Here is a 15,283-nt window from a genome sequence, read left to right as displayed (position 1 = left end):
ACATGACCGAGCTACCATAGTGATCAGAGAGATGTGCCCATAAATAGTGGTACCCTTCCACTGAAGCCAACGTCCCTGGACATGACCATATGCGGAAAATTGAACCCAGCCTCAACAGAAGCATAGTTTGAATGGTAAAGAAATAATCCAATGAAAACATCAAGACAGATTCAGGCTGGTTTCCAACATCAAGGTACAGCTGCAATCTGCACCACCATCTCTGTCTGAATGAAAGTGAGCTCCATGGTAGAGACCCAGAAAGAGACACAGAAAACCCCGACTGGAGTTTGCTAAACTGCATGTTGATAAGCCACAGTCCTTTGGACAGATAAAACTAAATGTAAGCTTTCTGGTAAGCCACAGCACCTCTATGTTGACAGAAGATAACACCTGAAAATGGACAGGGAAGGTTGCTATGCTGCCCTCTGGCACCAGGTACCTTGATCCTGTATGGGACACATTGAGATCACAGAATTATCACAGACTTTTACAGCACGTTCTCCAGCAGAATAATGACACAAAACTGAAAGCACCCAAGAATGGTTGGAACAAAAACACTGGAATGTTCTGAAGTGGCCTGCTAGGAGTCCAGATCTGAACTGAACTGATCCATCTATGGAAAGAAGTGAAACTCACCACAGAGAGAAGGAACCCATGAAACCCAAGTTTCCATTTGAGAGGAACTGAGGTATTACTCAGAACTAAAGAAAGTACTTGACTGCCCCAAAATGGTATGCTACAAAATATTAGGTTATGGGTCTCAGTAATTTTATTGATTCCATTTTCATCTATTTTATTTCTTGAAATATATTAAGTCTTAAAGGAAAAATAAAGAGTTTTCTCTATGAGGTAAAGAATGATGGTCACGGCTTACTTTTGCCAGTTTAAACTTTTTCATGGAAAAATGTGATTGTTTTTAAATGGCGGAAGAGTGACAATATTTTTGGCCACCTCTGTACACAATCAAAAAATTGGATTTTAGCAAAAAGTATAACTGCATTTCTGACACACTAGAACTATACATTTTCATTCATGCTATTGCAAAAAAGTAAAAAAAAAAAATCTGTACAGATATGAAACTAATTGCTAAAAGTACAAAATAGGTCTTTGTGAAAATAAGAGCCTTCAGTATTGTTTCCAAACATAAACGGGTGCTGATTTAAATATGGAGCATTGATAACATTTCCATTTATTCTGCCAGTAAAAGCTAAAGCTGACATCGATATACTGTACACACTCCAAACACACAGACTGTTTACGCTACTTCTCACGCAACCCCACCCAGTAACGAGAGCACAGCAGGTGGCCATTCCAGAACAGGCTGGCAGTCCTTTGCAAGGCACACAAACCCACAAAGGGGCAACTTAGTGACAACAAATAACAAACCACCAGACATTTCATTAAATGAGTCTCTTAACACGTTATGTATGGTAAATGTAAAAATCTATCAGCATTTACTTCTTTCTCCACAAGAAATAATGCAGTGGCACAACCTACTTATAATAATTGGAAAACTAGCTGGATAAATCTTTTGGAATTCATGTTGATGAGATTTTCTGATTGTGCTCTGACTACAAATAAAAAAATAGAATTTTGTTGAAATTTACTACATAAATTACTTCACATTTAAATTTCTGTATTTTATAAAAGTGTCTATGTGTTCATTTACTGAGTTATCCTTTTGATTAGATTAGTGTATTTTTAAATATGTCTGCTCAAACTAAAATTATGCTTAACAGGCAGATAAATAACTGCTCTACCATCCATCCATCATCCAACCCGCTATATCCTAACCACATGGTCACGGGGGTCTGCTAGCGCCAATCCCAGCCAACACAGGGTACAAGGCATGAAACAAACCCGGGCAGGGTGCCAGCCCAATGCAGAATATAAATAACTAGCAAAATACCCGCGCTTCGCAGCGGCAAAGTACTGCCTTAAAATTTTTATTAAGAAGAAAATTAAACCTTTTTAAACTGAGGGAAAATATGCCAATAATTATTTGTTAAGGATCTCTTTGTATACCACATTGTGAGTTCGGCCCTCCAGTTGTAATCTGACCAAGCTGTGCGCTGAGCTTACTCTTGAGCATGCAACGTACAGTTGGCCATGTGAACAGTAATCTTGTCTCAAATCTCACAGCTTGGATTGCTGCTGTCCTAATCGGTTTGAGTTTCATGGTTTGTTTCAATTACGTCAGTATTTGCAGGATTTGTTGTGTTGAAGTGACATTCGCCATCTGTCAAGCGTTGTAAGTATACAACCGGTTTCATCGATAACTTCACATCCAGCTTTTGAGAGTTTAAACATTCATAAACATCAAAGTGTCCACTACTGAAATCGTCACCTGTCAATCTAAGATGTTTAAGAGGCATTGGCGGTTGTCAAAATGTGTAAAATATTTGGCCATTTCGGTACACTTGAAAGTGACAACCAAACAATTCTTTGGAAGCCATCAACTCACATGCAGATGCATAGGTGAAGGGCTTAAGCATTTCACTCTTCTAGTGCTCTTGTGTAGTATAATTATCTCCTGTACCATCATCAGTCCACACCTTGAACCTATCCCAGTCATTCAATACATAAGACACAATGTTCCTCCGGATATCAAGAGTGAGCCTGATATGGCTGTGCAATATGTAACAAAGAGAATGGAAAAGGTAGGTGCCATCTCTGGGCATGGAAACCACTCGGTAAGTGACAGTTCTTTGATCAATGGTGATCACCTCGATAGACATGTTAATGGGGGTACGGTTGGAATGATAAAGGAAATGGGTACCTGAACAATGTAAAGTAAATCTAATATACCTAAACAATAACTATAATCTTAATAAAATGGATTAAATAAAAAGGCTGTAGATATCAGCAGGGAGACGTGAATCCTGTGGTGAAGCAAGGAAGGGAATGTAGAGACTGGAGCGACAGATGGCCTTATATAGGCAGGCAGCCAACAACGTGGGAGGCGTTGGGATGGGGGACCCAATGCCGCCTCACACGGTGACCGAGCTGCAGGCTATGGATGTATATATGTACGTAAGTAGGAATCAGTTAGCGTTGGGAACCCGCGAACCAAATTTCTTGAAGATGGGCCCATAAGTAACAAAGACCGTTGAAAAGTTCAATATGGCGGCCGACAGTGGCATCATACCACCGAAATAAGTACCAAATTTCAGCCTTCTGCCTACATGGGAATTTGGAGAATTAGTGACGTTGGAAAGTTCAATATGGCGGCCGACGGTGCCGTCATACCATCGAAATAAGTATGTGCATGAAGCCGCCTACCAAATTTCGTGAAGATAGGGCCATAAATAAGAAAGTTCAATAATGGCGGACATTGTTGACTGTTATGACCGTTAGGTGTAGAATTTCGAAATGAAACCTGCTTAACTTTTGTAAGTAAGCTGTAAGGAATGAGCCTTCCAAATTGGAAAGTTCAATATGGCGGCTGACAGTGGCGTCATAACACCGAAATAAGTACGTACATCGGTTTTGGTTAGCACAGGGAAGCCACCTACCAAATTTCGTGAAGATGGGGTCAGCCTTCTACCTACACGGGAAGTTGGAGAATTAGTGACGTTGGAAAGTTCAATATGGAGGCTGACAGTGGCGTCATACCATTGAAATAAGTATGTACATCGGTTTTGGTTAGCGCAGGGAAGCCGCCTACCAAATTTCGTGAAGATGGGGCTATAAATAAACTTCAACATGGCGGACATTGTCGACCGTTATGACCGTTACGTGTAGAATTGTAGAATGAAACCTGCTTAACTTTTGTAAGTAAGCTGTAAGGAATAAGTTGGAGAATTAGTGATGAGTCAGTGAGTCAGTGAGTGAATGAGTGAGTCAGTGAGGGCTTTGCCTTTTATTAGTATAGATTCTCTGCAAAATAATTAGCCTGTTCAGTGGTAAAGATCAGCTACTATCTGGCTGTGTACTGTCCCTTTCCTTTTTCTTGTTTAGTTAAACGATTGCTATGCACATGACCAACTCAGTTCCCTGAATGACCTTGCCTGTGACTTGAACGGATGCATTTCCTACATTAAGTATTGAAAACAGGCAAAGGAAACAAAAGTTATAAAAGTCAGGGAAGAACATAACTCATGCACTGTTGCCAGAAAAATATTTGCATACACATTTCCCTAGTGCAAATCGAGGGAAAAAAAAAAATGAAACAATTGAACTGGGCAATTTGATTTGACCAATTTTTTGCAATGAATGTTCATGAGCTAATCAAAATACCTTAAAACAAGCAGGTAACACTCTTCTGTGTTGCAGCATCATCAGGGGCACCATTTTTTAAAACTGCTTTCTCTCTCCCTTTCCTAAAGCAGATGTCACCAGTGGTTTGTACGGTTACTCATATTTTCATTGTCCCTGTCTTCAAATGCTATCCTCATTTTTGGGAAAAAAAAAAAAGAACAAATTTAAAACATCAAAAGGTCAATTCAAAGAAGCCATTGCACAGCCGGATTTATTAGACTTAAAAAATATACTAAATTAGAACAGGCATTTCACATTTGAAGTGTAAGGTAACCAAGTTTACAGAAAGAACAGCTGATTTCTTATATAAAATCCAAAACCTCAAGTATTTCTTTAACATTATCATCCACCAGAGAGATTCCTGTTCCTTTTGGGGGAAAGCGGTCACTGTAAAGGGCTACACACTTGCTTAAGAATAAAAGATTTGTGACATTGCTGGGAAGAGAACAGAGAGTGGCAAGAATTCTCAGGATACTACTGTGCACTTCAGAAGGTTAAAAATGTATTATTAATGAAATACTGTACTTCTAAATGCCTGAATATGATGTCCACTCACAAAAAAAAATTAGTAATAATCTGAAATGCAGTGTCACATTTGAGGTGCGACTCTCTCCCTTGGACAACAACAAAAAAATATTACAATATACAGATATAATCTTTGCATTCACAAGTCACTGCATGGCTAACACCCATATTTTATAAGGAATTGGTGAAATTACTTTTTGGTCGTTTATCCATTTTTTTTTATATATAAATACATGAAGTGCCTTGTGAAATGATAACATTTGGCCTCACAGAAGTCAGTTTTTCATTGCACTGCTCCCTCAGAATGCCCCAACTAAATAAATATAGTTAAATCGAACAAGTAATAAGAAAGCACATCATCATCATCATCATTCAGAAGTGGTTTGTAATATGACATAAACAGATACCTTTCTCTGAGAAGAGTGCTGCCTAGGCTTCCAAAGAAGGGCTGCGTTTTGACCATTTCAACAAACTGTAAATATGACATGTGGCGTGGACAAAATTCTCAAAAGCTATAAAATGCAAATCAGAAATATTCAACATTTAGTACTGAAAAAAAAATGTTTCCCAAAGAGCTGTAAAATGACAAAGTAGGTTATAGTACCATATATAAAGTCAACCTTATTTTTATGTAGCTGTACATCATATTTATACAAACTTTGTACATGTGTGCATAGCTTTAAAGAGAAGAAAAAGAAAATAAAACAATCTAATATTAGCTTTTTTCAATAAGCACACTTCTACAAGTGCTTTTTTTATACTAAGTCTGCTATTCATTTTAGTTTCATATGAGAGGGGAAAAAATAAAGAATTCATAATTATATATTTTTTCAGTACACTACTGGAATTAAAATCTTACAGTCTAAGTAAAACTTTCTTTTTCTAATCAGAAAAGTGACAGCCGCCGTCAGACGCGCACATGCGAGCAGTAACGAGGTACCAATTGTTGTAAACAGTAGGAAATTGGCTTCCTGCAAATGTTAATCAGAGTTCATGAGCAATGCTGACTCAAAGATTGTCAAGGATTTTTAATTTAAGGTAAGGAATTTTAATTCCCTCTACCAAAAGGCTTTAATTTTCAAGTCATTTTATTTACAATGTTTGCTGGTTACAAAAATCTGTTCCCCAATACCATAGCATCATTATTAAAGCACAGATCAGTCCGTTTACAATAAACAGTTTAAAAAAAAAAAAAAAAAATAGAGATATCCGTAGACATCTTTGGGGAAAAAAGGGAAATCATAAAATAAATGGAATCTCCACATGGATTTAAAAAGCCATCATGGAATTCCCTCTTTCTGAACTGCAGCTTTCTAACTGAATGCTCAGAACGTTTGGGCACTTGGAAGAAAAAAGCAGAATAGCAGCACCAAATAACCTGGTGCTTGGGTTTTCATTATTAACCGACACTCATGAAGCAAAGGGCTGATCTTCCAAAGTCTCTGTGTGTTTTCGTCTCTGCTCACTGCACCTCAGCCATTCCTCTCCATTGCACTTTCTTTGGAGCTCACTTTTAGGAGTGGCAGGAATAAAGACGGGAATGCATGGAACTCCAGGATATTAGCAAAGCAACCTCATTATATACATGGACTTGTCCTTTTCTTCCACCTTTTTAAAGAATCTCATTGGTACAAACGTGTGGACACTTCTGGGATCAAAGCTATAAATCACGGAGATGTGCTTTTCACCCATTAGTTGCAGTGTACCTATGATAGCACACTCATGATGTGCTGTAGCTGTTAAGTCAGTGACCCAGGCAGAGAAGTTCTCACAGCACAAGTGAGATTAGGTTTAGCATTTTCCAAAAACAAACAAAAAGAAAAAAAAGGGCAGTGAAGCAAAAACAATCCACACAAGAAAATGACTGCAATAATCCCGCATTTGTGTGCATAGACTGTGGAAGTCTGCCATCACTGGCTCTGCATTCTCGGATTTAGTTAGGACTGCCACAAAAACGTTGTTTCATACTGTAGAATCACGGGATTTCTCTCTTCCATTTGAAGTTTTCTTCACTTTGGATAGTCCCTCCATCAAGCCAGACTCTGTTAAGCTAAAAGTAAAGATGATGAAATACAAGTAAGTAACTGAACAAATCTAAGTGACAGATATTGATGATTTCCATTTATGTTTATTCAGTTCTTAACCTTGTTCCTTGCTTGTTTTATAAATCTGCTTTTATATATGTACCAGTTCCATATTTAGGAACTTGTATTGTAACTGAGAATTATTCACAGCGCTCTGTGCCTGCAATCAGTGAAGAGTGCTATACAAATATATTGTATTGTAAATGCAGCAGCAATGGAACATCATATTGTATGGAAACTTTCTCCAGCTTTACATTTACTCATTTGGCTGACGCCTTTATCTAATGCAGTGCTTCTCAATTATTTTCTGTCATGCCCCCCCTCCTAGGAAGAAGAAAACATCTCGCGCCCCCCGCATAAATAGTATCATTTGTCTATAAAATTGTTATAAGGACAAGTATAAAAAAGCATGTTCCCCGAGGTCAAACGCGCCCCCCTTGACGGAGCCACGCGTCCCACTATTTGAGAAGCACTGATCTAATGTGACTTACAACATTTGGGATACAATTGGCTACATTTCTTTTGTTTTTCCAGTTGGAGTTCCTCAGGGTCACACAATGTCAGTAGCAGGTTTTGATCCCACAACCTCAGGCTCTGAAATCCTACGTCCAAAGCCACAACCACTACACTGCACTGTCTATCTGCTTTCATGCCACATGATTAGAGTAGTAATTTACTACATTTGCAGCTAAAATGATTCATAAGAGTCTCTTAACTCAGTTTAGGTGTGAATTAGTAAGTCAAGTAATTGAAAGCATTAGAACAGATATGTTAACAAAAATAAAATAAAGAGACAGACGTGATGACATGTACATGTCTGGCAAACTTTTGTTTTGCAAGAAATATTTGAAAATCAGTCAAAACACTGGACAGAAATTGAAATTAGGGATTAGATTAACAAAATGAAAACTTTTTTTTAATATCACCAGATGGTGACTTTGAGAATCTGGTCCCCTTTGGCACTGCTCATATCTTAAGATTTCACTAACTCTATGTCCTCCAGACCCTAAGCAGTCAATTTTTGCATTGAAAATGTGCCTTAAGTGTGTGTTACTATGGACCACGTGTTCTGTGTAGCGTCCAAAAAATAAATGACCTGAAATTGAGAAAATTGAAAAAAATCCCCTAAGCATGATGTACTGCGTGGTCTGCTCCACTGGTATGGATGGCAAAGACAGGCAAAATGTAGCTAGCCATATCTCATAAAGAGTCATGAAGTGAAGATAAGCTAAAAGAATAATACAGACTATGCCTTCAGGAGGAGTTCATTTCAAAACCAGCACATTTTTTCATAAAGAATTTAGTGATTCTCAAAGTTTACTGTGAAATACTAAGCTGTATACTATAAAGTCAAACATAAATTGAAATTGTTATAATGTGCAGTAAGGATAAAATATTATTGACAAAGCATATGACTGTTGGGATAGTGATGGATCTGTCACATTCATGCCAGTGTAATTTATCTGTCACAAATAAGACACACCTTATTACTTAGAAGTGGATGACCTGTCGATTCAGGCAGAAGGCACTGCACACACATCATGACAGAACACCACTATGTCAATGTGTCACACTACCCGCTCCTACCAATGCATTACTAAGTGAGGCGGCCTTCTGCAGTTATGCACATAAAATCTGCAATAGCTTACCGATAGAAATTCACCAGGCTAATACAGTGGAGCAATTTAAATTTTTGCTAAAAACCCATTATTTTAATGTGAGAGGTTTGGAGCACGCGCTGATACAATGCATTGCTGCACCCACCACATGACAAACCAACTCAGGATCCCAAGTGCAGCCATTCAACGGGTGACACCTCAGCACCTCACTAATTCAGCTGGAATAGAACAGCATGAGGTTTTTTTATGGTGGCTGGAGTGCCAATTCTGCCACCATCTCCCAGGTTTTCCCCTTCAGTTTGGAGGGCCGACATGCAGGGCTGAATGCAGATTAACGTCATACCCAGGATGGAGCAATTGCAGTCTACCAATGAAGTAGAGCCACTTTTGGCATTTATGGGATTCAATCCAGCAACCTTCCAAATGCCAGTGTAAATCCTTAGCCTCAGTGCCACCACTCTGCCCATTTTAACTCTTTCAGGGCTGATGTCAACTTTTGTCAAAAGGAGGAGATGACAATGGTAATCAACAGTAATCTGTGACAACACCAACTGTTATGTTTTAGTTGGACGCTCATTGCTAGAAGGAAAGTTATCTTCAATGGTTTGACCGAGATTTCCGGCACTCATGTGAGTAGCAAGGTGCAAACAACGGCAAAAATGTCACTGACATAATGGTGAGAGATCAAAGCGAATGGATAAAGCAAAATGATCCATGGACAAAGTTTTGCCTATTATCTCTGAACTGGACTATGACTTGTCGGACTCCGATTTTGATACAAGTGATCGAAAACAAATGTGAGGTTCCAGCTTCAGCTTACTGGTCCCCAGCTAATCATGGTGCTGAACAGGTTCATGTAGCTGACACACCTATGGCACTTGTTCGCCAGGAAGACTGCCACTTAACAATGAGCAGAAGTAAGAACCAGATTGCAATGCACTGCGACCGCCACGCGAAGACAGACTGGCAGCAAGCCTGCCGCACATTCTTGGCAAACTGGCAGCCGCAGCATGCAGCAACAGATGTTTAACGTTGATTTCTGTATGAAACCATTGCTTTCAGAAACTATGCTTTTTGGAAAAAAATATTCAGCCCTCAAAGAGTTAATGTGGCTTTCTTATATATTCATTTTAGTGTAACCCTGATATTATATATACAGGGGGTCCTCAGGTTACGACACAGTTCCGTTCCTACAACAGTGATGTAACCCAAATTTTGGTGTAAGTCGAAACACACTTTAGCCTAAGTCACTTACCTATCTTAGCACATTTGCAAAATCATAATCTACAACATAAAAACACAAAATCTAAGCCTGAGGAAAAAAAGAAAAGGACATAAATATACTGTACTGTAGTAACAGAAAAAATGAGTGAAAAAAATGATTACCCTTTATTCCTTCTCATGTATCAATTTTTTTTTAAGTTTTTATGGGAGTGAGTGTTGTAAACTCGAAACGTTGTATGTCAAAACGTTGTAACCCGAGGACCCCCTGTATGCATTTAATTATCATTTTTTTAATGGCTCCACATTCCGTACTATCCCCTACTTTCTTTGCTGTTCTTTTTCTGGTTTTCTGTGGTCGTAATCTGTGCCACCACCACCTGATCAGGACGTTATCATGCCATCGCTACATCGATGGATTGAAGGCCAGAGGTCCACATGACCAACATTATCAAATTCTTCCACGTGAAGCCTATAAACCATGAGGACTGATTGAGGTCATTTATGTTAGGTAGAATGGCAAGGTGTTTGGGCTGGGTGGTCTCATGGCCTTGGAACCCCTGCAGATTTTTTTTTTCATCAGCCCTCTGGAGTTTTGGGTTTTTTTTTTGGTTTTGTTTTTTCTGTCCTCCTGGCCATCTGACCTTACTTAGTATTGCCTAATCTTATTTTTATATTTTTCTTTCTTCATCTTGTAAAGCACTTTAAGCTACATCATTTGTATGAAAACATGCTATAGAATGAATAAATGTTGTTACTGCTGTCAACAGTTAACAATTTATGTTTAAAATGTAGTGAAACCTTAATTATCGAATCTCAAGAAGAATTTAACAACCAATGCATTTTTATACCCCAGATCTTTAACAAAGCAGGAATATGTTCTCCCTTAAAAAGGTACTACATAAATAATACACAACTCAAGCAATACAGAAGAGATTTATTTATAAAATAAAGTAGTAATATCATTCACAATAAATTCTAAAAACTAAAAAAAAGGGGGCAAAAACAACATAGTTGCTTCAGTGCAAGGCAGTCAGTGTCTTTTGAGAGGTGTTGTCTAAAACCATCACTGACCACCACTCAAAAACACAGCGAAAAATGTTTGAGGAAACCAATCACACATAAACAAAGTGATGACTGATTTATCATTTAAAGGTCTGTGAACACCTTCAGGAAATCTGAGACTAAAAGAATTAATGTTGAACTCTTCCCTATTTAATGTGATATTTATGTAAGACAGAAGATACCATTTTTAAACTTCAAAAGGTATAATCTGAAGACACTGGGGAGTGTTGCTATATTGGGGTCAGTATGTGTGGTCTCAGTTTTTCACATTGAAACAGTGTGTTCCTCTCATGAGTTGTAAAAATGCAAGGTATGATAGAATCCTTATTTCATGTGTTAGACTTTAGGCTTCTAATTATTTCTAGAGAGGTGTGCAAACATCCTAAGGATATTCACGTTTAGGTGTGCCAAGTCTGCTGCATAGTATGCTAAATTCAGCTTATTTTTCACCAGCTTTTCGACTAACATGATGCTGACTAAGAGTTTTAAATGGACAACTAAAAACAAAAATGAACAACACAAGTACAGACTAAACTGGAACTTACACTTCATCCATCTCAACATCTTCTTCATCTTGAGGCAGTTGCAGGTATGGATTGTTGGATGCAGGACGGAATTTGTATCCAGTTAGGACAAAGAATACAAGCGTGGAAACTTCTACTAATAGCTAAAAGAGAAGACAATTAATAAATATATTTCCTTTAAAAGTGGATCAATTCTCACCTACCTGAGGAAAAACAAGGAAAAAATTGTTCTACCAGAAAACATTCCAAGGTAAAGAGTGAGCAGGTTAAGCTTCTTTTAAGCCCCTGCCAAGTTTGCAGTACGACTAGTTTTCTAATCCACTTTTATCCTGCTTTGGTTGAAATTCCATACAATGGAAAAGCACCTGCCAGATTTACAGCAGTGGCAACAATCTTCTTTCCTTAGTTGGCAAGCCCAGGGAAAAAAAATGTGATTATATTTAAATGAAAGAGTTAGCTGACATGTAGCAGTACAAAGCTCAAATTAAAAACCCAAAGCACCTGCATGTTGTGAAAGTTTTAACTGTGAAATGTTTTTCTCTTTCCCATTTGGTAAACACCAACCTATTTTTTGGCTCTCATTTAGGAGCCAAAATTATCTTCAGCATGAATTCAGGTTCGACTATACAGATATGTGAAAAAGTATGAATGTTAAACTTGAATAGTGCATTGTAAGTACCCATCATTGTAGGGACAACCAAAAAAAAAACAGCTGTAGAAACAAAGACGTTTTAACAATGAAATCGTGGAATCTTAAATGAGCAAATTTATATCAGCTGCAGAGCAAATAGTTTGAACAGATCGTGGAAACAGTGCTTATAATTGAGGAGGCATGAAAAGGTCATGGAAACAGCACTAAAGGACAATTCCTTCTTACAATTATAATTTTGGAAAAATGTGTCCTAACTGAATTATTCCATGAAGAACTATAAAAACTTTTCAGAAATGTTGCAGTTCAAAAGTGCATGTAGTGTCACTATATGGGATCACCACCCTGCTCGTCTGCAGCAATTTCCTTCAAAACTGCTATTTCAAATGGTACACAACTAGATTCAACCAATAACTTATTTTTTCATAATTATGTTGGAAAAGAAGCAGAAACGTGTCTAGACAGAATAAGTATGAACTTATCACTTTTCTTTGGCAAAGTTAAATTACAACAGATGCATAAATGAAGAAAATGTACATTACACATTTTAAAAAATCATATAATGTTTCAAGTAACAAAATTAATAGCACTGATTTTGCCCAATTATAAGAAAATTGTGCACTATGGGTGAGCTGTCAAAGTCCTGCAGCAAATTCAATTGAGTGGACCTAAAATTTGATACCACTGGCAGTATCCAGGCTGGGGCATTAGAAGAACAGAGACATTTTTGGAGCAATTTTATAAATAAGAGAGTCACACAAATAAGTGTGATAGACACAGTGGTAATCCAACAGGCTTGACTGATAGAGAGACAGAGAAATACTGTGTACAGACAGACACAGATGGAGAGAATAAACATTTTTTGTCCCAAGGGGGAACTTAGTATTTTATTTGATCACAATTTTCCATCTCCTGATTCTTAAAAGATATCTAAACTTGGTTTCAATTGCAAAACTTGGTAGTCTGTTTCACAGTCCCACAGCCTAGCCTTGGCCATAAGTCTGCTTAATGGTCATTGATGTGTGTTATTTCACTACTTAAATCAAAAGACAACATTAAGGACACATTGCTAATTTAGCTTTATTCATTCATCCAAGAACTTTCAAATCAGGAGTTGGTAAACAAATAATTGTGTCCGTTCTAAACTGTGCCTCAGTTCATTTGGGAATATAAGAACACACATAACATGTCCTTTAAATCATTGATGTAACTGGTCACTTGCCACTGAGTAAATAGTGATTAAACAAAATAAATCTGTTTTGGCCTGTGTAACAAAAAAGAAACTAAGTTGAGGATGTTTGTTCTGTTCCCAAAGAGTCAAAGAATCTGTACACACTTCTGAAACAGCAAAACACTACCATAAAGGAAAAGGAAAAAGCAGCCAGGAAAGATCATGTCAGTTACAAGTAAGTTCCAACATTTTTTTGTTTTTGGCTTACCTCATAAAACCACTGCCACTGAAATGGGACAGTCACTTTGAGCAGGATTGCTATGATCCGTGTGAAGTAAATATAACATACTATCTACAAAAAAAAATAAGAATAAAAAAGTGAAGCTATCATAATGGAAGTTTGCAGTTACATTAACAAGCATGATAATAAAGGTTAAAATGTCTACCACCAACCAAAGACTATTCTTTGAAAGTTTCTGAAAAGCTTTTATATAGACCAGTTTTCCTTAATGCTGTCCACTACATAATGAACTACAAATTGCTCAGTACAAGGACAGTGGAATCCATGGAAAAAATGACTGTTGAAGCAAAATAAGAAATATCAAACAGCTTAATTAGTAGTCACACAAGACAGTGTGCCAAACAAAAGAGATTAAGAAAAATGCTGGCTATATACAGTGTAGGAAATAATTATTTGACCCCTCACTGATTTTGTAAGTTTGTCCAATGACAAAGAAATGAAGTCTCAGAACAGTATCATTTCAATGGTAGGTTTATTTCAACAGTGGTAGATTGCACATCAAAAGGAAAATCGAAAAAATAACTTTAAATAAAAGATAGGAATTGATTTGCATTTCATTGAGGGAAATAAGTTTTTGAACCCCTACCAACCATTAAGAGTTCTGGCTCCCACAGAGTGGTTAGACACTTCTACTCAATTAGTCACCCTCATTAAGGACACCTGTCTTAACTAGTCACCTGTATAAAAGACACCTGTCCACAGAATCAATCAATCAAGCAGACTCCACACTCTACAACACGGGAAAGACCAAACAGCTATCCAAGGATGTCAGAGACAAAATTGTAGACCTGCACAAGGCTGGAATGGGCTACAAAACCATTAGCAAGAAGCTGGGAGAGAAGGTGACAACTGTTGGTGCGATTGTTCGAAAATGGAAGGAGCACAAAATGACCATCAATCGACCTCGCTCTGGGGCTCCACGCAAGATCTCACCTCGTGGGGTGTCAATGGTTCTGAGAAAGGTGAAAAGAATCCTAGAACTACATGGGAGGAGTTAGTTAATGACCTCAAATTAGCAGGGACCACAGTCACCAAGAAAACCATTGGAAACACATTACACCGCAATGGATTAAAATCCTGCAGGGCTCGCAAGGTCCCCCTGCTCAAGAAGGCACATGTGCAGGCCCGTCTGAAGTTTGCCAATGAACACCTGAATGATTCAGAGAGTGACTGGGAGAAGGTGCTGTGGTCTGATGAGACCAAAATAGAGCTCTTTGGCATTGACTCAACTCGCTGTGTTTGGAGGAAGAAAATGCTGCCTATGACCCCAAAACACCATCCCCACCGTCAAGCATGGGGGTGGAAACATTTTGCTTTGGGGATGTTTTTCTGCTAAGGGCACAGGACAACTTAATCGCATTAACGGAAAATGGACGGAGCCATGTATCGTGAAATCCTGAGCGACAATCTCCTTCCCTCTGCCAGGAAACTGAAAATGGGTCGTGGATGGGTGTTCCAGCACGACAATGACCCAAAACATACAGCAAAGGCAACAAAGGAGTGGCTCAAGAAGAAGCACATTAAGGTCATGGAGTGGCCTAGTCAGTCTCCGGACCTTAATCCAATAGAAAACCTATGGAGGGAGCTCAAGCTCAGAGTAGCACAGAGACAGCCTTGAAACCTTAGGGATTTAGAGATGATCTGCAAAGAGGAGTGGACCAACATTCCTCCTAAAATGTGCAAACTTGGTCATCAATTACAAGAAACGCTTTGACCTCTGTGCTTGCAAACAAGGGTTTTTCCACTAAGTATTAAGTCTTTTTGTTAGAGGGTTCAAAAACTTATTTCCCTCAATGAAATGCAAATCAATTTCTATCTTTTATTTAAAGTTATTTTTTCGATTTTCCTTTTGATGTGCAATCTG

At 38.1% G+C, this 15,283-nt stretch overlaps 1 protein-coding gene across 1 annotated transcript in view; it reads right to left on the bottom strand.

The window, feature by feature from the left end:
* Positions 1-4,440: 4,440 nt before the first annotated feature.
* Positions 4,441-15,283, bottom strand: part of LOC120539958 (protein GPR108-like) — a 57,203-nt gene continuing 46,360 nt past the window's right edge. Inside the window, exons 16-18 of the mRNA XM_039770352.1 lie at positions 13,387-13,470; positions 11,320-11,441; positions 4,441-6,835 (exon numbers count right to left, since the gene is read on the bottom strand). Of these exons, the coding sequence (XP_039626286.1) occupies positions 6,748-6,835; positions 11,320-11,441; positions 13,387-13,470 (294 nt within the window). The 3' untranslated portion in view covers positions 4,441-6,747. The remainder of the gene's footprint in view (positions 6,836-11,319; positions 11,442-13,386; positions 13,471-15,283) is intronic.

This window comes from Polypterus senegalus, chromosome 12 (assembly GCF_016835505.1).
Source record: "Polypterus senegalus isolate Bchr_013 chromosome 12, ASM1683550v1, whole genome shotgun sequence".
Lineage (NCBI taxonomy): Eukaryota > Metazoa > Chordata > Cladistia > Polypteriformes > Polypteridae > Polypterus > Polypterus senegalus.
The sequence above is the reverse complement of the archived record's forward strand: the minus strand, read 5'-3'. Positions and strand labels throughout refer to the sequence as shown.